Source organism: Oncorhynchus tshawytscha, unplaced genomic scaffold (genome assembly GCF_018296145.1).
Source record: "Oncorhynchus tshawytscha isolate Ot180627B unplaced genomic scaffold, Otsh_v2.0 Un_contig_8606_pilon_pilon, whole genome shotgun sequence".
Taxonomy (NCBI): Eukaryota; Metazoa; Chordata; class Actinopteri; order Salmoniformes; family Salmonidae; genus Oncorhynchus; species Oncorhynchus tshawytscha.
The window spans coordinates 23,319-47,500 of NW_024608927.1; the positions used below are offsets into that span (position 1 = coordinate 23,319).

The 24,182-nt window shown below is 47.5% G+C and overlaps 1 protein-coding gene across 2 annotated transcripts in view; it reads left to right on the top strand.

Moving 5' to 3' along the window:
* Nucleotides 1-1,840: 1,840 nt before the first annotated feature.
* The window catches only part of LOC121843958 (slit homolog 2 protein-like), a 31,040-nt gene continuing 8,698 nt past the window's right edge, over nt 1,841-24,182 (top strand). The window contains exons 1-4 of one of the 2 annotated variants that reach the window (XM_042313857.1): nt 1,841-3,538; nt 6,701-6,772; nt 16,200-16,271; nt 19,897-20,191. In XM_042313857.1, the coding sequence (XP_042169791.1) occupies nt 3,330-3,538; nt 6,701-6,772; nt 16,200-16,271; nt 19,897-19,906 (363 nt within the window). In that variant the 5' untranslated portion in view covers nt 1,841-3,329 and the 3' untranslated portion in view covers nt 19,907-20,191. Of the gene's footprint in view, nt 3,539-6,700; nt 6,773-16,199; nt 16,272-19,896; nt 20,192-24,182 lie in introns of those variants that run through there. The other variant, XM_042313856.1, reaches the window with a different exon arrangement.

The following is a 24,182-nucleotide window of genomic DNA, read 5'->3' on the forward strand; positions in this document are numbered from 1 at the left end:
TCATGTACGTCAACATGTGTCATCTAATCATGTGTCATCTAATCATGTACGTCAACATGTGTCATCTAATCATGTCCGTCAACATGTGTCATCTAATCATGTACGTCATCTAATCATGTGTCATCTAATCATGTACGTCATCATGTGTCATCTAATCATGTGTCATCTAATCATGTGTCATCTAATCATGTACGTCAACATGTGTCATCTAATCATGTGTCATCTAATCATGTGTCATCTAATCATGTGTCATCTAATCATGTGTCATCTAATCATGTGTCATCTAATCATGTGTCATCTAATCATGTCAAACATGTTCGTTGACATATGGGACAATTTGAGCAAGTGGCCAAGTTGTCAAAAAAAATAATCCTACTTTTTCTCATTTTGGAGCTCTTAGAAATGTTGAGTTCAGGTAACAGTTTGGGCAAAATGTTGAGTAAACAAAACAAAGGATGTGGAACCGGTTCCTAAATAATATTTAGTTAAAAGAGGAGGATAGAGGAGTTCAAAGCTAAATTCTATAAAGTCAGGTAGAGACTGTGGTATGAAGTCAGGTAGAGACTGAGGTATGAAGTCAGGTAGAGACTGAGGTATATAGTCAGGTAGAGACTGAGGTATGAAGTCAGGTAGAGACTGAGGTATATAGTCAGGTAGAGACTGAGGTATGAAGTCAGGTAGAGACTGAGGTATATAGTCAGGTAGAGACTGAGGTATAAAGTCAGGTAGACTGAGGTATAACGTCAGGTAGAGACTGGGGTATGAAGTCAGGTAGACTGAGGTATGAAGTCAGGTAGAGACTGAGGTATAACGTCAGGTAGAGACTGGGGTATGAAGTCAGGTAGACTGAGGTATGAAGTCAGGTAGACTGAGGTATAAAGTCAGGTAGACTGAGGTATAAAGTCAGGTAGACTGAGGTATGAGGTCAGGTAAAGAGAGGAGGGTTCAGGTTAATGTCTCTCTGGATAGGTACTCAGGTAAATTCCTTGGAGGCCCTTTGTGAGGTGAGTGGGTTCATCCCTCTCTTCCCTTCTCTCTCCTTCCCTAGTCCCTCTTACTTTCTTTCTCTATCTCTCCTTCTCCCCCTCCTTCTCCCCCTCCCTCCCTGCCCCCTCTGTTGATTGCGGCTATTATGTACCCATGGCCTGGGGATGTAGCTACCTACCTACCTACACACACACACACACACACACACACACACACACACACACACACACACACACACACACACACACACACACACACACACACACACACACACACACACACACACACACACACACACACACACAACGAAACCACACACACACACACACACACACTCTCTACAGGAGGCTGCTGAGAGGACAGTCATACCACAGCTGGAACAGAGGGAAGGGAAGGGCATCAAACTCATGGAAACCACTAGTTCCTCTCCAGCCGTTACAATGAGCTTGTCTTCCCCAATTAAGGTGCTACCAGCCTCCTGTGATACACACACTACACTCCCACACCAACACAGAGAGGGAGAGAGAGAAAGAGAGAGAGAGAGAGACAGAGAAAGATAAAGAGAGAGAGAGAGAGAGAGAGAGAGAGAGAGAGAGAGAGAGAGAGAGAGAGAGAGAGAGAGACAGGGAGTGAGAGAGATGAAAAGATCCACTGCCTCAGATCTATCCATCAGGTCAATACTCTCTGTCTGATATGCAGAAACCAGTATTAAGATTTGACACACAAACCGCGCTACTGCGTCAGGCAGTGTGACGCTGTGTTTGAGCACCGTACAAGGTAGAGGGGTAGCGGGCAGGAGTCGGGTTCGGGGCGGGGGTAGGGGAGGAGTTATCCGGCCAGTATAAAGCTTCCAGGGCTTGGGGTTGGAAAGGGAGTTCCCTGGTCCACACTGCTGTGAGTTCGCACGTTAAAAACAGAGGGTGAAAACCCCCCTAGCCCACGGGGACAGAAACACCGAAATAAACGGCACGGATTAACGGATGAGATTGACAGCCGAAACGCGCGGTTGGGAGAATTTGTAACATTGAACATATTTGACGCAGCGCTGTTATAAACAAACCCCGGTTGATTCTGCAGACAGAGACACGGAGGTATTCTCTACCCCCCTCCCTTTGACTCGTTACTATTCCTGCAACATTACCTCAACTTTCCTGTCGGGTTTATTTGGGATACTACTACCTGAACCGTTTTGGATTTAAGAACCTCCTAATTAGGCTACTGTCCTCCGCTGTGTTCCCGCTCCTGGGTTTGGACTAACGTTTTGGATTATTTACTATTTCTGCTGCTGTGGTGAACACTTGTAACCTTCAAGGATCTCTCAAGAGTGATTTTGAAGGTGCGCTGACCGGTAGGTTACGATTGGTTTACGGTGGTTACTTTCCAAGACGGGCCTCGTCTCTTCTCTACACCGCTCACGGCATCAGGTGGCCGGCCACTGCAGAGAGAGAGAGAGAGAGAGTGGTCTAACGCACAGCGTCGCTCTGCCTCGGAGGAAAACGCAGACTCGTCATTGTGTGTGTGTGTGTGTGTGTGTGTTGGAGTGATAGAGAGAAAGGGAGAGTGAGAGGAAGGGAGAAAAGAGGGATTGAGTGTGTGTGTGCGTGCGAGGTGTCGCTTGGACAGACGCAGTGGAAACATTCCCGTTTTCTTCTCTTCTCCCCCACACACACACACACGCAGTCTCGGAGAGCTCTTTCACCGAAAACACACACACGGAGTGTGATTCTAAGCACGGGGCTCTTCCCGGTGTTAAACGGACGTCTGAAGGGAAATCAATACCTCAGCCACGTTGACCTGCACGAGATCACGATTTCTTCGCTCTGCGCGTGCTGTGAATACAACAGCCAATCACTCACCCACCTCGCGCTGTGTCTAATCTCACCTGTGTGGTGTGTGTGAGAGGGCGAGTGTGTGTGTGTTCGCCAAAGGTTCATTAGGAGGTGTTTCTTGGGTTTACCGTGTATACATCGCTTCACACGGAAGGGAATTTACCGCACTGCATGCCGCGGCCATGTGGGAGAACTTTGTGCCGCTCTAGCGCCAGTTGTCCGTCTACCAGCCTGCCGCCCTGCCGCACTCTCTTTCCGCCCTGCCGCACTCTCTTTCCGCCCGGCCGCTGTCATCCAGACTTGCGGGTTTCTTCTGACATGTGATTTTTATATACTACAATAAAACCGCAAACGAGGAGGAGCAAAACACACAAAAGAAACACACAACAGAAAGAGAGAAAGAGTTGGAATCCTCCTCGTGGGATTTTAACTCCTCCTGTGGATTTACAACCCTTCGGTGACTCCTCGTCTCCTCTCCTTGGTAGGCTACCAAACCAGTCCACTGCAGTGATAATGTCCCTACGGTCGAGCCTCCTTGCTCCGGCCTCAGCTCTGGGTCTGTGTCGCTGTCTGCTGGCTGTCCTGGTTGTCCTGGGACTGTCCAGCCGGGCAGAGGGCCAGCCATGCCCGGCGCAGTGCTCCTGTTCCGGCTCTACTGTGGACTGTCACGGCCAGGGTCTCCGCAGCGTTCCCAGGAATATACCACGCAATGCAGAGAGACTGTGAGTATATGCCGTAGTCACTACATAGAGTTTATTGTCTACCCTCCCTGAAGTCTATAATATAGACCAGTGGTTTCCAACCAGGGGTATTAGGACTGTAGTCACTACATAGAGTTTATTGTCTACCCTCCCTGAAGTCTATAATATAGACCAGTGGTTTCCAACCAGGGGTATTGGGACTGTAGTCACTATATAGGGTTTATTGTCTACCCTCCATGAAGTCTATAATATAGACCAGTGGTGTCCAACCAGGGGTATTAGGACTGTAGTCACTATATAGGGTTTATTGTCTACCCTCCCTGAAGTCTATAATATAGACCAGTGGTTTCCAACCAGGGGTATTAGGACTGTAGTCACTATATAGGGTTTATTGTCTACCCTCCATGAAGTCTATAATATAGACCAGTGGTGTCCAACCAGGGGTATTAGGACTGTAGTTACTATATAGGGTTTATTGTCTACCCTCCCTGAAGTCTATAATATAGACCAGTGGTTTCCAACCAGGGGTATTAGGACTGTAGTCACTATATAGGGTTTATTGTCTACCCTCCCTGAAGTCTATAATATAGACCAGTGGTGTCCAACCAGGGGTATTAGGACTGTAGTCACTATATAGGGTTTATTGTCTACCCTCCCTGAAGTCTATAATATAGACCAGTGGTTTCCAACCAGGGGTATTAGGACTGTAGTCACTATATAGGGTTTATTGTCTACCCTCCCTGAAGTCTATAATATAGACCAGTGGTTTCCAACCAGGGGTATTAGGACTGTAGTCACTATATAGGGTTTATTGTCTACCCTCCCTGAAGTCTATAATATAGACCAGTGGTGTCCAACCAGGGGTATTAGGACTGTAGTCACTATATAGGGTTTATTGTCTATCCTCCCTGAAGTCTATAATATAGACCAGTGGTTTCCAACCAGGGGTATTAGGACTGTAGTCACTATATAGGGTTTATTGTCTACCCTCCCTGAAGTCTATAATATAGACCAGTGGTGTCCAACCAGGGGTATTAGGACTGTAGTCACTATATAGGGTTTATTGTCTACCCTCCCTGAAGTCTATAATATAGACCAGTGGTTTCCAACCAGGGGTATTAGGACTGTAGTCACTATATAGGGTTTATTGTCTACCCTCCCTGAAGTCTATAATATAGACCAGTGGTGTCCAACCAGGGTATTAGGACTGTAGTCACTATATAGGGTTTATTGTCTACCCTCCATGAAGTCTATAATATAGACCAGTGGTGTCCAACCAGGGGTATTAGGACTGTAGTCACTATATAGGGTTTATTGTCTACCCTCCCTGAAGTCTATAATATAGACCAGTGGTTTCCAACCAGGGGTATTAGGACTGTAGTTACTATATAAGGTTTATTGTCTACCCTCCCTGAAGTCTATAATATAGACCAGTGGTGTCCAACCAGGGGTATTAGGACTGTAGTTACTATATAAGGTTTATTGTCTACCCTCCCTGAAGTCTATAACATAGACCAGTGGTGTCCAACCAGGGGTATTGGGACCTATCCACAGGTTGTACTGGAGAAGACTCATGGGAGAGTAGGGTTACTGGTGAAAAACACATGAAGGGGGTACTTCCGGGCAGAGCAACATTCAGTCGGTGGTACAGTAACCTTTAAAAAGGTTGGGAACCACTGATATAGCCAGCCATTATCCTAATATATTGATGCTATTATCTGCTGTTAAGGTCCTACAACAGAATCCTCCAAAAAACGAAGTCATTCTGGTTCACAACAGAACCACAGAATAACCTCTGGCTCGTTTTTATAGAACCGTATTGATAATTAAAAGCAGTGGAGCAGAAAATGGTTCCCATTGGTATCGGACAGATAATTAATTTGGCCCGTTTTGAAGTCGGTGAGCGATTCATGAAGTTATTCGGGTTTATGTTTTGACGTCTCGGGCTGTTGTAACGTGAAAACCCTCAGCCCGAAAAACACACACACACACACATTAACACACACACACACACACACACACATTACACACACACACACACACACACACACACACACACATTAACACACACACACACATTAACACACACACACACACACACACACATTAACACACACACACACACACACATACACACACACACACACACACACACACACACATTAACACACACACACACACACACACACATTAACACACACACACACATTAACACACACACACACACATTACACACACACACACATTACACACACACACACATTAACACACACACACACACATTAACACACACACACACACACACACACACATTAACACACACACACAACACACACACACACACATTACACACACACACACACATTAACACACACACACACACACACACATTAACACACACACACACATTAACACACACACACACATTAACACACACACACACACACACATTACACACACACACACACACACACACACACACACACATTAACACACACACACACATTAACACACACACACACACACACACACACACACACATTACACACACACACACACATTACACACACACACACACACATTAACACACACACACACATTAACACACACACACACATTAACACACACACACACATTAACACACACACACACATTAACACACACACACACACACACACACACACACACATTAACACACACACACACACACACACACACACACACACACATTAACACACACACACACATTAACACACACACACACATTAACACACACACACAGCTCAAACTAATAAAAAAGGGATTCAGTGAATTTACTTTTAAGCTAATAAAGCCTGTAGGAGAGTTTATTTCTTCTACACGCTGTGGAGATTGATGTGGTGTTCGTTTCGTTGGTTTGAATTATCTCATCATTCCTTTATGTTTCGTAGGCTGACGTCTCTGATCTGTAATGGAAAGATGAACATGTCCACCTGTATCCTGAGATTCTCCCCATCGTTTGTTTTATATCCAGTCATTTAATTGTGGCCTAAATAACGTCAATAACCAGGGTAATACTGGCACAGTGAAGTGTAGGTTGTGTGTTATTCAAATCTGTTTTTTAGAACATGTTTTAAATATGAATGATTGTTTATTTATGTTTTTGTCCATATTGTAACTCATCGTGTCGTCTTGTTTCTCCAGGGATCTGAACGCTAATAATCTGACTAAAATCACCAAGGCCGATTTCGCTGGACTGAGGAATCTGCGTGTGCTGTAAGTAGTCAGCTATAGTTATTACCACGGGAACCTTTAGTTATTACAACGGGAACCTTTAGTTATTACAACGGGAACCTTTAGTTATTACCACGGGAACCTTTAGTTATTACAACGGGAACCTTTAGTTATTACCACGGGAACCTTTAGTTATTACCACGGGAACCTTTAGTTATTACCACGGGAACGAACCTTTAGTTATTACCACAGGAACCTTTAGTTATTACAACGGGAACTTTAGTTATTACCACGGGAACCTTTAGTTATTACAAAGGGAACCTTTAGTTATTACACCGGGAACCTTTAGTTATTACACCGGGAACCTTTAGTTATTACAACGGGAACCTTTAGTTATTACAACGGGAACCTTTAGTTATTACAACGGGAACCTTTAGTTATTACAACGGGAACCTTTAGTTATTACCACGGGAACCTTTAGTTATTACCACGGGAACCTTTAGTTATTACACCGGGAACCTTTAGTTATTACAACGGGAACCTATAGTTATTACCACGGGAACCTATAGTTATTACCACGGGAACCTTTAGTTATTACCACGGGAACCTTTAGTTATTACCACGGGAACCTTTAGTTATTACCACGGGAACCTTTAGGGAACCTTTAGTTATTACCACGGGAACCTTTAGTTATTACCACGGGAACCTTTAGTTATTACCACGGGAACCTTTAGTTATTACCACGGAACCTTTAGTTATTACCACGGGAACCTATAGTTATTACCACGGGAACCTATAGTTATTACCACGGAACCTATAGTTATTACCACGGGAACCTTTAGTTATTACCACGGGAACCTTTAGTTATTACCACGGGAACCTTTAGTTATTTTAGTTATTACCACGGGAACCTTTAGTTATTACCACGGGAACCTTTAGTTATTACCACGGGAACCTTTAGTTATTACCACGGGAACCTTTAGTTATTACCACGGGAACCTTTAGTTATTACCACGGGAACCGGGAACCTTTAGTTATTACCACGGGAACCTTTAGTTATTACCACGGGAACCTTTAGTTATTACCACGGGAACCTTTAGTTATTACCACGGGAACCTATAGTTATTACCACGGGAACCTTTAGTTATTACCACTGGAACCTATAGTTATTACCACGGGAACCTATAGTTATTACCACGGGAACCTTTAGTTATTACCACGGGAACCTTAGTTATTACCACGGGAACCTTTAGTTATTACCACGGGAACCTTTAGTTATTACCACGGGAACCTTTAGTTATTACCACGGGAACCTTTAGTTATTACCACGGGAACCTTTAGTTATTACCACGGGAACCTTTAGTTATTACCACGGGAACCTTTAGTTATTACCACGGGAACCTTTAGTTATTACCACGGGAACCTTTAGTTATTACCACGGGAACCTTTAGTTATTACCACGGGAACCTTTAGTTATTACCACGGGAACCTTTAGTTATTACCACGGGAACCTTTAGTTATTACCACGGGAACCTATAGTTATTACCACGGGAACCTATAGTTATTACCACGGGAACCTTTAGTTATTACCACGGGAACCTTTAGTTATTACCACGGGAACCTATAGTTATTACCACGGGAACCTACCACGGGAACCTTTAGTTATTACCACGGGAACCTATAGTTATTACCACGGGAACCTTTAGTTATTACCACGGGAACCTTTAGTTATTACCACGGGAACCTTTAGTTATTACCACGGGAACCTTTAGTTATTACCACGGGAACCTTTAGTTATTACCACGGGAACCTTTAGTTATTACCACGGGAACCTATAGTTATTACCACGGGAACCTATAGTTATTACCACGGGAACCTTTAGTTATTACCACGGGAACCTTTAGTTATTACCACGGGAACCTTTAGTTATTACCACGGGAACCTATAGTTATTACCGGGAACGGGAACCTTTAGTTATTACCACGGGAACCTTTAGTTATTACGGGAACCTTTAGTTATTACCACGGGAACCTATAGTTATTACCACGGGAACCTATAGTTATTACCACGGGAACCTTTAGTTATTACCACGGGAACCTTTAGTTATTACCACGGGAACCTTTAGTTATTACCACGGGAACCTATAGTTATTACCACGGCAACCTTTACAACATGAAACGTCCGATTTGACAACAGATAATTCATCTGAAAACACTGTAATGATTAAATGTTGTTTTGTCGAAAAGACGCCGTTATTAAATTCAAATAAGGTTTTATCGCCGAGTCATCACAGCGAAGAGATCGAATACATTTTTGGTTGTAGTACTGGGGTGAAAGAAACTAAAACGGACCTAGATATTTATCAGCAAAGCATTTGTAGGCTAAACGGGCCTTTATACAAATGTTTTCAGTAGCCTATAAAACGGGTTATAAACACACGCTGTTAACTACTGAGTTGTTGCTATATAACGTTACAGCCTATCAACAACTTATCACAGTCTCAGTGAAAAATTAGACATTTTTCCACATTTCTAAATTGCTCCAAACCTCAAATTTCGAAGTTTATAATAATGAATGAATGAATGAATCAATGCCTGTCAATGAGATTGAACTCATGACCCTCAGAGCAGGAGCTGTAAGATTAAGCCATCTGCCCCCCGGCCGGCCGGCCCTCCTAACAAACCCCAAAATACTTGACGGTAACTCAGAGATTCCTCCAGTGACGACGTCAAATCAAATCAAATGTATTTATATAGCCCTTCGTACATCAGCTGATATCTCAAAGTGCTGTACAGAAACCCAGCCTAAAACCCCAAACAGCAAGTAATGCAGGTGTAGAAGCACGGTGGCTAGGAAAAACTCCCTAGAAAGGCCAAAACCTAGGAAGAAACCTAGAGAGGAACCAGGCTATGTGGGGTGGCCAGTCCTCTTCTGGCTGTGCCGGGTGGAGATTATAACAGAACATGGCCAAGATGTTCAAATGTTCACAAATGACCAGCATGGTCGAATAATAATAAGGCAGAACAGTTGAAACTGGAGCAGCAGCACAGTCAGGTGGAAGTTGAAACTGGAGCAGCAGCATGGCCAGGTGGACTGGGGACAGCAAGGAGTCATCATGTCAGGTAGTCCTGGAGCTCAGGTCCTAGGGCTCAGGTCCTCCGAGAGAGAGAAAGAAAGAGAGAAGGAGAGAATTAGAGAACGCACACTTAGATTCACACAGGACACCGAATAGGACAGGAGATGTCCTGTCCATTTAGAGACACAGCAGACCTGGAGTCAGACCTGTAGTCAGATACAGACCTGTAGTCAGACACAGACCTCAGACCTAGTCAGACCTGGAGTCAGACAGAGACCTGGAGTCAGACAGAGACCTGGAGTCAGACACAGACCTGGAGTCAGACACAGACCTGGAGTCAGACACAGACCTGGAGTCAGACCTGTAGTCAGACCGAGACCTGTAGTCAGACCGAGACCTGTAGTCAGACAGAGACCTGTAGTCAGACACAGACCTGGAGTCAGACCTGGAGTCAGACCTGGAGTCAGACCTGGAGTCAGACCTGGAGTCAGACCTGGAGTCAGACAGAGACCTGTAGTCAGACACAGACCTGGAGTCAGACCTGGAGTCAGACAGAGACCTGGAGTCAGACACAGACCTGTAGTCAGACACAGACCTGGAGTCAGACCTGGAGTCAGACACAGACCTGGAGTCAGACACAGACCTGGAGTCAGACACAGACCTGGAGTCAGACACAGACCTGGAGTCAGACACAGACCTGGAGTCAGACAGAGACCTGTAGTCAGACCTGGAGTCAGACAGAGACCTGGAGTCAGACACAGACCTGTAGTCAGACACAGACCTGTAGTCAGACACAGACCTGGAGTCAGACACAGACCTGGAGTCAGACCTGGAGTCAGACACAGACCTGTAGTCAGACACAGACCTGTAGTCAGACACAGACCTGGAGTCAGACACAGACCTGAGTCAGACCTGCAGTCAGACACAGACCTGCAGTCAGACACAGACCTGGAGTCAGACACAGACCTGGAGTCAGACCTGGAGTCAGACCTGGAGTCAGACCCAGACCTGGAGTCAGACCCAGACCTGGAGTCAGACCCAGACCTGGAGTCAGACACAGACCTGGAGTCAGACACAGACCTGGAGTCAGACCTGGAGTCAGACACAGACCTGGAGTCAGACCTGGAGTCAGATACAGACCTGGAGTCAGATACAGACCTGGAGTCAGACCTGGAGTCAGACACAGACCTGGAGTCAGACACAGACCTGGAGTCAGACCTGGAGTCAGACCTGGAGTCAGACCCAGACCTGGAGTCAGACCCAGACCTGGAGTCAGACCCAGACCTGGAGTCAGACACAGACCTGGAGTCAGACACAGACCTGGAGTCAGACCTGGAGTCAGACACAGACCTGGAGTCAGACCTGGAGTCAGATACAGACCTGGAGTCAGATACAGACCTGGAGTCAGACCTGGAGTCAGACACAGACCTGGAGTCAGACACAGACCTGGAGTCAGACCTGGAGTCAGACCTGGAGTCAGACCCAGACCTGGAGTCAGACACAGACCTGGAGTCAGACACAGACCTGGAGTCAGACACAGACCTGGAGTCAGACCTGGAGTCAGACCTGGAGTCAGACCCAGACCTGGAGTCAGACCCAGACCTGGAGTCAGACCCAGACCTGGAGTCAGACACAGACCTGGAGTCAGACACAGACCTTGAGTCAGACCTGAGTCAGACCTGGAGTCAGACCCAGACCTGGAGTCAGACCCAGACCTGGAGTCAGACCCAGACCTGGAGTCAGACCCAGACCTGGAGTCAGACCCAGACCTGGAGTCTGACCCAGACCTGGAGTCTGACCCAGACCTGGAGTCAGACCTGGGAGTCAGACACAGACCTGGAGTCAGACCAGTGGGATACAGACCTGGAAACAGACACAGACCTGGAGTCAGATACAGACCTAGAGTCAGATACAGACCTGGAGTCAGACCTGGAGTGGGATACAGACCTGGAGTCAGACACAGACCTGGAGTAAGATACAGACCTGGAGTCAGACCTGGAGTCAGACCTGGAGTCAGACATCTCAAGACATCAGTCAGGAAGTTAAAGCTTGGTCGCAAATGGGTCTTCCAAATGGACAATGACCCTAGGCATACTTCCAAAGTTGTGGCAAAATGGCTTAAGGACAACAAAGTCAAGGTATTGGAGTGGCCATCACAAAGCCCTGACCTCAATCCTATAGAACATTTGTGGGCAGAACTGAAAAGTGTGTGTGTGAGCAAGGAGGCCTACAAACCTGACTTAGTTACTCCAGATATGTCAAGAGGAATGGGCCAAAATTCACCCAATTTATTGTGGGAAGCCTGTGGAAGGCTACCTGCAACGTTTGACCCAAGTTAAACAATTTAAAGGCAAAGCTACCAAATACTCATTGAGTGTGTGTAAACTTCTGACCCACTGGGAATGCGATGAAATAAATAAAATCTGAAATAAATAATTCTCTCTACTATTATTCTGACATTTCACATTCTTAAAATAAAGTGGTGATCCTAACTGACCAAAGACAGGGATTTTTTTACTAGATTAAATATGATTAAATATCAGGAATTGTGAAAAATGTAGTTTAAATAAGGTGAACTAAGGCTAAGGTGAACTTCCGACTTCAAATGTCTGTCTGTCATGTAGCCTAATGAAGGCTGCTGTCTGTCTGTCATGTAGCCTAATGAAGGCTGCTGTCTGTCCCTCTCTCTCTCTCTCTGTGTGTGTGTGTGTGACCGTGTCTCCATGGCCTGGCAGGCAGGCAGCAGCTGTTATAGTAGTGAATCTGTATCTGTGTCTGTTGCTGCCTCTCCTCAGTGTTAATCTACATGGGAAGTGTCAGGCAGGGGGAGTTATTTTAACCAGCCGGCCCCAGGGACATGTGTTACCCTCATTAAAACCACACAGGAAGTGATCGAGAGCGAAAGACGGAAGAGAGCACTCGGTACATATAAACTGCGGAGGGAGGAATGCAGTTCAGAGAAGGAAAGAGAGAGGGAGAGAAAGAAAGAAAGGGGGAGAAGGAAAGAGAGAGGGAGAGAGACAGACAGAAAGAAAGAGAGAGGGGGAGAAAGAAAGAGAGGGGGAGAAGGAAAGAGAGAGGGAGAGAGACAGACAGAAAGAAAGAGAGAGGGGGAGAAGGAAAGAGGGAGGGAGAGAGACAGACAGAAAGAAAGAGAGAGGGGGAGAAGGAAAGAGAGGGGGAGAAGGAAGAGAGGGAGAGAGACAGACAGAAGGAAAGAGAGAGGGAGAGAAGGAAAGAGAGAGGGAGAGAAGGAAAGAGAGAGGGAGAGAAGGAGAGGGAGAGAAGGAGAGAGAGGGAGAGAAGGAAAGAGAGAGGGAGAGAAGGAAAGAGAGAGGGAGAGAAGGAAAGAGAGGGAGAGAAGGAAAGAGAGAGGGGGGAGAAGGAAAGAGAGAGGGAGAGAAGGAAAGAGAGGGAGAGAAGGAAAGAAAGAGAGAGGGAGAGAGACAGACAGAAAGAAAGAGAGAGGGGGAGAAGGAAAGAGAGAGGGAGAGAAGGAAAGAGAGAGGAGGAAAGAGAAGAAAGGAGAGGGGAGAAGGAAAGAGAGAGGGGGAGAGTCTTGTAGAAACAGGTTTCCTACCTTGTATGTTTTCAGGTTTAGGATTTCTCCTTTTGCTGTTTGGTGTGGGGGGAGGGGATATCTGTGTGTGTGTGTGTGTGTGCTGTGTGTGTGTGTGTGGTGTTGGGTGTTGCTCGACTGTTTATTAAAGGGAATGGCAGTGTGGGGTAGGAATTTCTCACATACCTCTAAGAGATTATGCCCTTAAAGTGTGTGTGTGTGTGTGTGTGTGACTTGTCCTATCAACACACTGAAGTAGGCTCTTGTCAATGCTATCCAATTTCAATTTAAGAAGCTTTATTGTCATGGGAAACATATGTTTACCATTTCATTCAATTCCATTCAATTCATTTACATTCAATTCCATTCAATTCATTTACATTCAATTCCATTCAATTCAATTCCATTCAATTCATTTACATTCAATTCCATTCAATTCATTTACATTCAATTCCATTCAATTCATTTACATTCAATTCCATTCAATTCATTTACATTCAATTCCATTCAATTCATTTACATTCAATTTAATTAAACTCTATTCACTTCAATTCAAGGGGTTTTATTGGGAAACATATGTTTACATTGCCAAAGCAAGTGAAATAGATAATAAACACAAGTGAAATAAACAATTAAAAAATGAACAGTAAAACAAACACATCGCCTCCCAACCTGGACTCGAACCAGGGACCCTCTGCAACACATCGCCTCCCTACCTGGACTCGAACCAGGGACCCTCTGCAACACATCGCCTCCCAACCTGGACTCGAACCAGGGACCCTCTGCAACACATCGCCTCCCAACCTGGACTCGAACCAGGGACCCTCTGCAACACATCGCCTCCCAACCTGGACTCGAACCAGGGACCCTCTGCAACACATCGCCTCCCAACCTGGACTCGAACCAGGGACCCTCTGCAACACATCGCCTCCCAACCTGGACTCGAACCAGAGACCCTCTGCAACACATCGCCTCCCAACCTGGACTCGAACCAGGGACCCTCTGCAACACATCGCCTCCCAACCTGGACTCGAACCAGGGACCCTCTGCAACACATCGCCTCCCAACCTGGACTCGAACCAGAGACCCTCTGCAACACATCGCCTCCCAACCTGGACTCGAACCAGAGACCCTCTGCAACACATCGCCTCCCAACCTGGACTCGAACCAGGGACCCTCTGCAACACATCGCCTCCCAACCTGGACTCGAACCAGGGACCCTCTGCAACACATCGCCTCCCAACCTGGACTCGAACCAGGGACCCTCTGCAACACATCGCCTCCCTACCTGGACTCGAACCAGGGACCCTCTGCAACACATCGCCTCCCAACCTGGACTCGAACCAGGGACCCTCTGCAACACATCGCCTCCCAACCTGGACTCGAACCAGGGACCCTCTGCAACACATCGCCTCCCAACCTGGACTCGAACCAGGGACCCTCTGCAACACATCGCCTCCCAACCTGGACTCGAACCAGGGACCCTCTGCAACACATCGCCTCCCAACCTGGACTCGAACCAGAGACCCTCTGCAACACATCGCCTCCCAACCTGGACTCGAACCAGGGACCCTCTGCAACACATCGCCTCCCAACCTGGACTCGAACCAGGGACCCTCTGCAACACATCGCCTCCCAACCTGGACTCGAACCAGGGACCCTCTGCAACACATCGCCTCCCAACCTGGACTCGAACCAGGGACCCTCTGCAACACATCGAGAACCGCCTGCCTTGAAGCGTCGTTACCCATCGCTCCACAAGAGCAGTGGGGAAACAAGGAAGTGACGTCACCGATTTGAAACGTGGTTAACGCCCACCACCGCTAACTAGCTAGCCATTTCACACCGGTTACTTATTATATATAAACAGTGTTTTAACAATGTACAAATGGTTAAAGGACACAAGATAAAATAAATACGCGTAAATATGGGTTGTATTTACAATGGTGTGTGTTCTTCACTGGTTGCCCTTTTCTCGTGGCAACAGGTCACAAATCTTGCTGCTGTGATGGCACACTGTGGAATTTCACCCAGTAGATATGGGAGTTTTTCAAAATTGGATTTGTTTTCGAATTCTTTGTGGGTCTGTGTAATCCGAGGGAAATATGTCTCTCTAATATGGTCATACATTGGGCAGGAGGTTAGGAAGTGCAGCTCAGTTTCCACCTCATTTTGTGGGCAGTGAGCACATAGCCTGTCTTCTCTTGAGAGCCATGTCTGCCTGCGGCGGCCTTTCTCAATAGCAAGGCTATGCTCACTGAGTCTGTACATAGTCAAAGCTTTCCTTAAGTTTGGGTCAGTCACAGTGGTCAGGTATTCTGCCGCTGTGTACTCTCTGTGTAGGGCCAAATAGCATTCTAGTTTGCTCTGTTTTTTTGTTAATTCTTTCCAATGTGTCAAGTAATTATCTTTTTGTTTTCTCATGATTTGGTTGGGTCTAATTGTGTTGCTCTCTCCTCCTCTTCCCTCCCACATATCTCCCATCTCTCTCCCTCCTCCTCTCCTGTCTCTCCCCCTCCTCTCCTGTCTCTCTCCCTCCTCCTCTCCTGTCTCTCTCCCCCCTCCTCTCCTGTCTCTCTCCCCCTCCTCTCCCCATCTCTCCCTCCTCCTCTCCCCGTCTCTCTCCCCCTCCTCTCCTGTCTCTCTCCCCCTCCTCTCCTGTCTCTCTCCCCCTCCTCTCCTGTCTCTCTCCCCCTCCTCTCCCCCATCTCTCCCTCCTCCTCTCCCCGTCTCTCTCCCCCTCCTCTCCTGTCTCTCTCCCCTCTCCCTGTCTCTCTCCCCCTCCTCTCCCCGTCTCTCTCCCTCCTCCTCTCCCCGTCTCCCTCCCCCCACAGTCAGTTGATGGAGAATAAGATCAATCTGATAGAGAGAGGAGCCTTCCAGGACCTGAAGGAGCTCGAGAGACTGTGAGTCAAAACACCATTTTACCCTCCGTACACCTTCTGTACAGACCACACCACACCACCAAAACACCACACCATACCCCACCCCACCACACAACACCACCACCCCTCAACACACCACACCACCAAAACACACCACACCACAGCACCAAAACACACCACACAACACCACCAAAACACACCACACCACAGCACCAAAACACACCACACAACACCACCAAAACACACCACACCACAGCACCAAAACACACCACACAACACCACCAAAACACACCACACCACAGCACCAAAACACACCACACAACACCACCAAAACACCACACCATACCCCACCCCACCACACACCCCATCACACAACACCACCACCCCTCAACACACCACACCACCAAAACACACCACACAACACCACCAAAACACCACACCATACCCCACCCCACCACACACCACATCACACAACACCACCACCCCTCAACACACCACACCACCAAAACACACCACACAACACCACCAAAACACACCACACAACACCACCCCACACCACCAAAACACACTCCCCACACCCCATCACACCACACAACACACACCACCAAAACACCAACACACTCCCCACCAAAACACACCATACCCCACAACACCAACACACCACACAACACCAACACTCCCCACCACACACCCCACCACACACCCCATCACACCCCACCACACACACTCCCCACCACACACACTCCCCACCACACACCCCACCACACACCCATCACACCCCATCACACCCCACCACACACACTCCCCACCACACACACTCCCCACCACACACACTCCCCACCACACACACACCCCATCACACCCCACCACACTCCCCACCACACACACTCCCCACCACACACCCCATCACACCCCACCCACACCCCACCACACACACCCCATCACACCCCACCACACACACTCCCCACCACACACACTCCCTCCCCACCACACACACTCCCCACCACACACACTCCCTACACACACACACTCCCTACCACACACACCCCCCACACACTCCCTACCACACACACTCCCTACCACACACACTCCCTACCACACACTCCCTACCACACACACTCCCTACACACACACTACCCCACCCCACACACACTCCCCACCACACACACTCCCTACCACACACACTCCCTACCACACACACTCCCTACCACACACACTCCCCACATCCCACCACACTCCATCACACCCCACCACACACACTCCCCACCACACACACTCCCCACCACACCACCAAAACACACCACACCCCCACCACACACCACGACACACACACCACACCACACCCCACCCCACCCCACCACACACATAGAGAACAGTGTTACATGGACAGACAGTGGACAGTGTTACATGGACAGACAGTGGACAGTGTTACATGGACAGACAGTGGACAGACAGTGGACAGTGTTACATGGACAGACAGTGGACAGACAGTGGACAGTGTTACATGGACAGACAGTGGACAGACAGTGGACAGACAGTGGACAGACAGTGGACAGACAGTGGACAGACAGTGGACAGTGTTACATGGACAGACAGTGGACAGTGTTAAATGGACAGACAGTGGACAGACAGTGGACAGTGTTACATGGACAGACAGTGGACAGACAGTGGACAGTGTTAAGTGGACAGACAGTGGACAGTGTTAAATGGACAGACAGTGGACAGTGTTACATGGACAGACAGTGGACAGTGTTACATGGACAGACAGTGGACAGTGTTACATGGACAGACAGTGGACAGACAGTGGACAGTGTTACATGGACAGACAGTGGACAGACAGTGGACAGACAGTGGACAGTGTTACATGGACAGACAGTGGACAGTGTTAAATGGACAGACAGTGGACAGTGTTACATGGACAGACAGTGGACAGACAGTGGACAGACAGTGGACAGTGTTACATGGACAGACAGTGGACAGACAGTGGACAGACAGTGGACAGACAGTGTTACATGGACAGACAGTGGACAGTGTTACATGGACAGACAGTGGACAGTGTTACATGGACAGACAGTGGACAGACAGTGGACAGTGTTACATGGACAGACAGTGGACAGACAGTGGACAGTGTTACATGGACAGACAGTGGACAGACAGTGGACAGACAGTGGACAGTGTTACATGGACAGACAGTGGACAGTGTTACATGGACAGACAGTGGACAGTGTTACATGGACAGACAGTGGACAGACAGTGGACAGTGTTACATGGACAGACAGTGGACAGACAGTGGACAGTGTTACATGGACAGACAGTGGACAGACAGTGGACAGTGTTACATGGACAGACAGTGGACAGACAGTGGACAGTGTTACATGGACAGACAGTGGACAGACAGTGGACAGTGTTACATGGACAGACAGTGGACAGACAGTGGACAGACAGTGGACAGTGTTAAATGGACAGACAGTGGACAGACAGTGGACAGTGTTAAATGGACAGACAGTGGACAGACAGTGGACAGTGTTACATGGACAGACAGTGGACAGACAGTGGACAGTGTTAAATGGACAGACAGTGGACAGACAGTGGACAATGTTACATGGACAGACAGTGGACAGACAGTGGACAGTGTTAAATGGACAGACAGTGGACAGACAGTGGACAGACAGTGGACAGTGTTACATGGACAGACAGTGGACAGACAGTGGACAGACAGTGGACAGTGTTAAATGGACAGACAGTGGACAGACAGTGGACAGACAGTGGACAGTGTTAAATGGACAAACAGTGGACAGACAGTGGACAGACAGTGGACAGTGTTAAATGGACAGACAGTGGACAGACAGTGGACAGTGTTAAATGGACAGACAGTGGACAGACAGTGGACAGACAGTGGACAGACAGTGGACAGACAGTGGACAGTGTTACATGGACAGACAGTGGACAGACAGTGGACAGACAGTGGTCAGACAGTGGACAGACAGTGACAGTATTAGAGGCTGAATGGGGGTGTAATGCTCCGGGTGTCGTGGGTGTGGAGTCAAATGCAGGAGACAGAGAGTGAAATGCTGTGCGTCTTTAATAGCACCAACGCACCACAGGGTGCTCACAATAGTTACGTTCCCAAACACAGGGAATCAAAATGTACAACGAAAAAAATCACGACCAGGCACTAACACGTACCTCTACAACAGAGCCGAAGGTTACACTGAAATAATCCCGCACAACAACCAGGCGGGCCGGCTGTCGAATAAAGACAAACTAATTAAACATACACAGGTGCTACCAATAAACATACAAGGAGGGGGAGGAAAGACAATCAGTGGCAGCTAATAGGCCGGTGACAACGACCGCCGAGCGCCACCCGCCCGGGAAGGGGAACCACCCTCGGTCGGACTCGTGACAGGGGGTATTTGGCGTCAGGCCCTCTGGGTAGTTATGGCGTAATTAAGCCTGGTGTGTTTGTGTGTCTCAGGAGAAAGGGGACTGGAGACATGTCCATTGTGCTCACTGTCAACTCTGTTTGATGTGTGTGTGTGTGTGTGTGTGTGTGTGTGTGTGTGTGTGTGTGTGTGTGTGTGTGTGTGTGTGTGTGTGTGTGTGTGTGTGTGTGTGTGTGTGTGTGTGTGTGTGTGTGTGACAGCCAGAACTGAGGAAACCAGATCCAGACTCTTAAAGAATGTCCATCACACCCTCAACCACACTCAGACAGACAGGTTCGACAGGTTAGACAGACAGACTGTCTCTCTCTCTCTGACCTGTAACTAACAGTGTTCCATCAGTGTTCCATCAGTGTAACTAACACTCTGTCAGGACATCAGTGTTCCATCACAGCATTCCATCAGCGTTCCATTAGTGTAACTAACACTCTGTCAGGACATCAGTGATCCATCAGTGTTCCATCAGTGTAACTAACACTCTGTCAGGACATCAGTGATCCATCAGTGTTCCATCAGTGTAACTAACACTCTGTCAGGACATCAGTGTTCCATCACAGCGTTCCATCACAGCGTTCCATCAGTGTAACTAACTAACATCTGTCAGGACATCAGTGATCCATCAGTGTTCCATCAGTGTAACTAACACTCTGTCAGGACATCAGTGTTCCATCAGTGTAACTAACACTCTGTCAGGACATCAGTGTTCCATCAGTGTTCCATCAGTGTTCCATCAGTGTAACTAACACTCTGTCAGGACATCGGTGTTCCATCAGTGTTCCATCAGTGTTCCATCAGTGTTCCATCAGCGTTCCATCAGCGTTCCATCAGTGTAACTAACACTCTGTCAGGACATCAGTGTTCCATCAGTGTAACTCACTTTCTGTCAGGACATCAGTGTTCCATCAGCGTTCCATCAGTGTAACTAACACTCTGTCAGGACATCAGTGTTCCATCAGTGTAACTAACACTCTGTCAGGACATCAGTGTTCCATCAGTGTTCCATCAGTGTAACTAACACTCTGTCAGGACATCAGTGTTCCATCAGCGTTCCATCAGTGTAACTAACACTGTGTCAGGACATCAGTGTTCCATCAGTGTAACTAACACTCTGTCAGGACATCAGTGTTCCATCAGTGTTCCATCAGTGTAACTAACACTCTGTCAGGACATCAGTGTTCCATCAGTGTTCCATCAGTGTAACTAACAATCTGTCAGGACATCAGTGTTCCATCAGTGTAACTAACACTCTGTCAGGACATCAGCGTTCCATCAGTGTAACGTTAACACTCTGTCAGGACATCAGTGTTCCATCAGTGTAACTAACACTCTGTCAGGACATCAGTGTTCCATCAGTGTAACTAACAATCTGTCAGGACATCAGTGTTCCATCAGCGTTCCATCAGTGTAACTAACACTCTGTCAGGACATCAGTGTTCCATCAGTGTAACTCACTTTCTGTCAGGACATCAGTGTTCCATCAGCGTTCCATCAGTGTAACTAACACTCTGTCAGGACATCAGTGTTCCATCAGTGTAACTAACACTCTTCAGGACATCAGTGTTCATCAGTGTTCCATCACTGTCAGGACATCAGTGTTCCATCAGCGTTCCATCAGTGTAACTAACAATCTGCCAGGACATCAGTGTTCCATCAGCCTTCCATCAGTGCAACTAACAATCTGCCAGGACATCAGTGATCCATCAGTGTAACTAACAATCTGTCAGGACATCAGTGTTCCATCAGTGTTCCATCAGTGTAACTAACAATCTGTCAGGACATCAGTGTTCCATCAGCGTTCCATCAGTGTTCCATCAGTGTGCCATCAGCGATCCATCAGCGGTAGCTTCCTGACCACAACAAGTCGTTGTGTAGCAGAGGGAGATGTGATGTGGAGTTGTTTCCAACTGTAGATTGTGGTGCTGGCTTGGCATGTTCACTCCCACAATGCAAGAGTCAGCCCTGAAAGACCCCCGCCGCGGGGGGCACAATGACCTGTCTCTGGCCTGGGGGGCCGTGGGGGCTCTATCAAAGGAACACAACCTCCAGGGATAAGGGGCCCTGCTGGGCCGCAATGCCCATAGGAGAGGACTCTAAGCGGGCCTGATGGATCCACACTGACTGCCCCCCGTGGAGGGGAGAAACAGTCATCTCTCTGCCTCGAGACGGGTCGTCCAGACGGGGCAGGGCTGGGTCAGGAGTCCTGCAGGGTGGAGGGGAGAGGCATGTCCATACATCCACACAGAGACATGGTCACTCACACACACTACTGACCTGTCACTTTCTGTCTGTATCTCTCTCTGTGTCTCTCTCAATTTCAATTCAATTCAATTCAAGGGCTTTATTGGCATGGGAAACGTGTTAACATTGCCAAAGCAAGTGAGGTAGATAATATATAAAGTGAAATAAACAATAAAAATTAACAGTAAACATTACACATACAGAAGTTTCAAAACAATAAAGACATTACAAATGTCATGTTATATATATATACAGTGTTTTAACAATGTACAAATGGTTAAAGGACACAAGATAAAATAAACAAGCATAAATATGGGTTGTATTTACAATGGTGTTTGTTCTTCACTGGTTGCCCTTTTCTCGTGGCAACAGGTCACAAATCTTGCTGCTGTGATGGCACACTGTGGAATTTCACCCAGTAGATATGGGAGTTTTTCAAAATTGGATTTGTTTTCGAATTCTTTGTGGATCTGTGTAATCTGAGGGAAATATGTGTCTCTAATATGGTCATACATTTGGCAGGAGGTTAGGAAGTGCAGCTCAGTTTCCACCTCATTTTTTCTGTCTGTCTCTGTCTCTCTGTCTCTCTGTCTCTGTCTGTCTCTCTCTGTCTGTCTCTCTCTGTCTGTCTCGGTCTCCTCTCTCCCTCTCTCCTTCTCTGTCTCTCTCTGTCTCTGTCTCGGTCTCCTCTCTCCCTCCATCCTTCTCTGTCTCTCTCTGTCTGTCTCGGTCTCCTCTCTCCCTCTCTCCTTCTCTGTCTGTCTGTCTCGGTCTCCTCTCTCCCTCCATCCTTCTCTGTCTCTCTCTGTCTCTGTCTCGGTCTCCTCTCTCCCTCCATCCTTCTCTCCTTCTCTCTGTCTCTGTCTCGGTCTCCTCTCCTCCCTCTCTCCTTCTCTGTCTCTCTCTGTCTCTGTCTCAGGTTCTCCTCTCTCCCTCTCTCCTTCTCTGTCTCTCTCTGTCTCTGTCTAACAAGGCAAGTCTGAACCTTATTTCTCTCCCTCCATCCTTCTCTCCTTCTCTCTGTCTCTGTCTCGGGTCTCCTCTCCCTCTCTCCTTCTCTGTCTCTCTCTGTCTCTGTCTCGGTCTCCTCTCTCCTCTCTCCTTCTCTGTCTCTCTCTGTCTCTGTCTCGGTCTCCTCTCTCCCTCCATCCTTCTCTCCTTCTCTCTGTCTCTGTCTCAGGTCTCCTCTCTCCCTCTCTCCTTCTCTGTCTCTCTCTGTCTCTGTCTCGGTCTCCTCTCTCCCTCTCTCCTTCTCTGTCTCTCTCTGTCTCTGTCTCGGTCTCCTCTCCCCTCCATCCTTCTCTCCTTCTCTCTGTCCTCTTCTCTCTTTCTCTCTATTGTCTGAGTGGAGGCAAGTGGTTCATTGTATCCCTCCAGGCTGAGGTAATAGAGGTAGAAGAGGGAGGGAGAGAGAGTGGTATAGTGTAGGACAGAGGAAGAAGAGAGAACAGACCATCTAAAAATCTAAAAATCAAATCAATCTTTATTAGTCACTACAACAGGTTACAGTAAAACACTTAACTTACTTACCAACAATGCAGTTCAAGAGGTGTTATGGAAATATTTACCAAATTGTTAACCTTTATTTAACAAGGCAAGTCAGTTATGAACAAATTCTTATTTACAATGACGGCCTACTGGGGAACAGTGGGTTAACTGTCTTGTTCAGGGGCAAAACGACAGATTTGTACCTTGTCAGCTCGGGATCTGTTAGCCTGTCAGACCATTATCCTGTCAGACCATTAACCTGTCTTATAAAAAGAATGTCTGTTAGTCTGTCAGACCATTACCCTGTCAGACCATTACCCTGTCAGACCATTACCCTGTCAGACCATTATCCTGTCAGACCATTACCCTGTCAGACCATTATCCTGTCAGACCATTACCCTGTCAGACCATTACCCTGTCAGACCATTACCCTGTCAGACCATTACCCTGTCAGACCATTATCCTGTCAGACCATTACCCTGTCTGACCATTACCCTGTCAGACCATTACCCTGTCAGTCACCATTATCCTGTCAGACCATTACCCTGTCAGACCATTACCCTGTCAGACCATTATCCCATTACCCTGTCAGACCATTACCCTGTCAGACCATTACCCTGTCTGACCATTACCCTGTCAGACCATTACCCTGTCAGACCATTACCCTGTCATGTCAGACCATTACCCTGTTAGACCATTGTCCTGTGACCATTACCCTGTCTGACCATTACCCTGTCTGACCATTACCCTGTCAGACCATTAC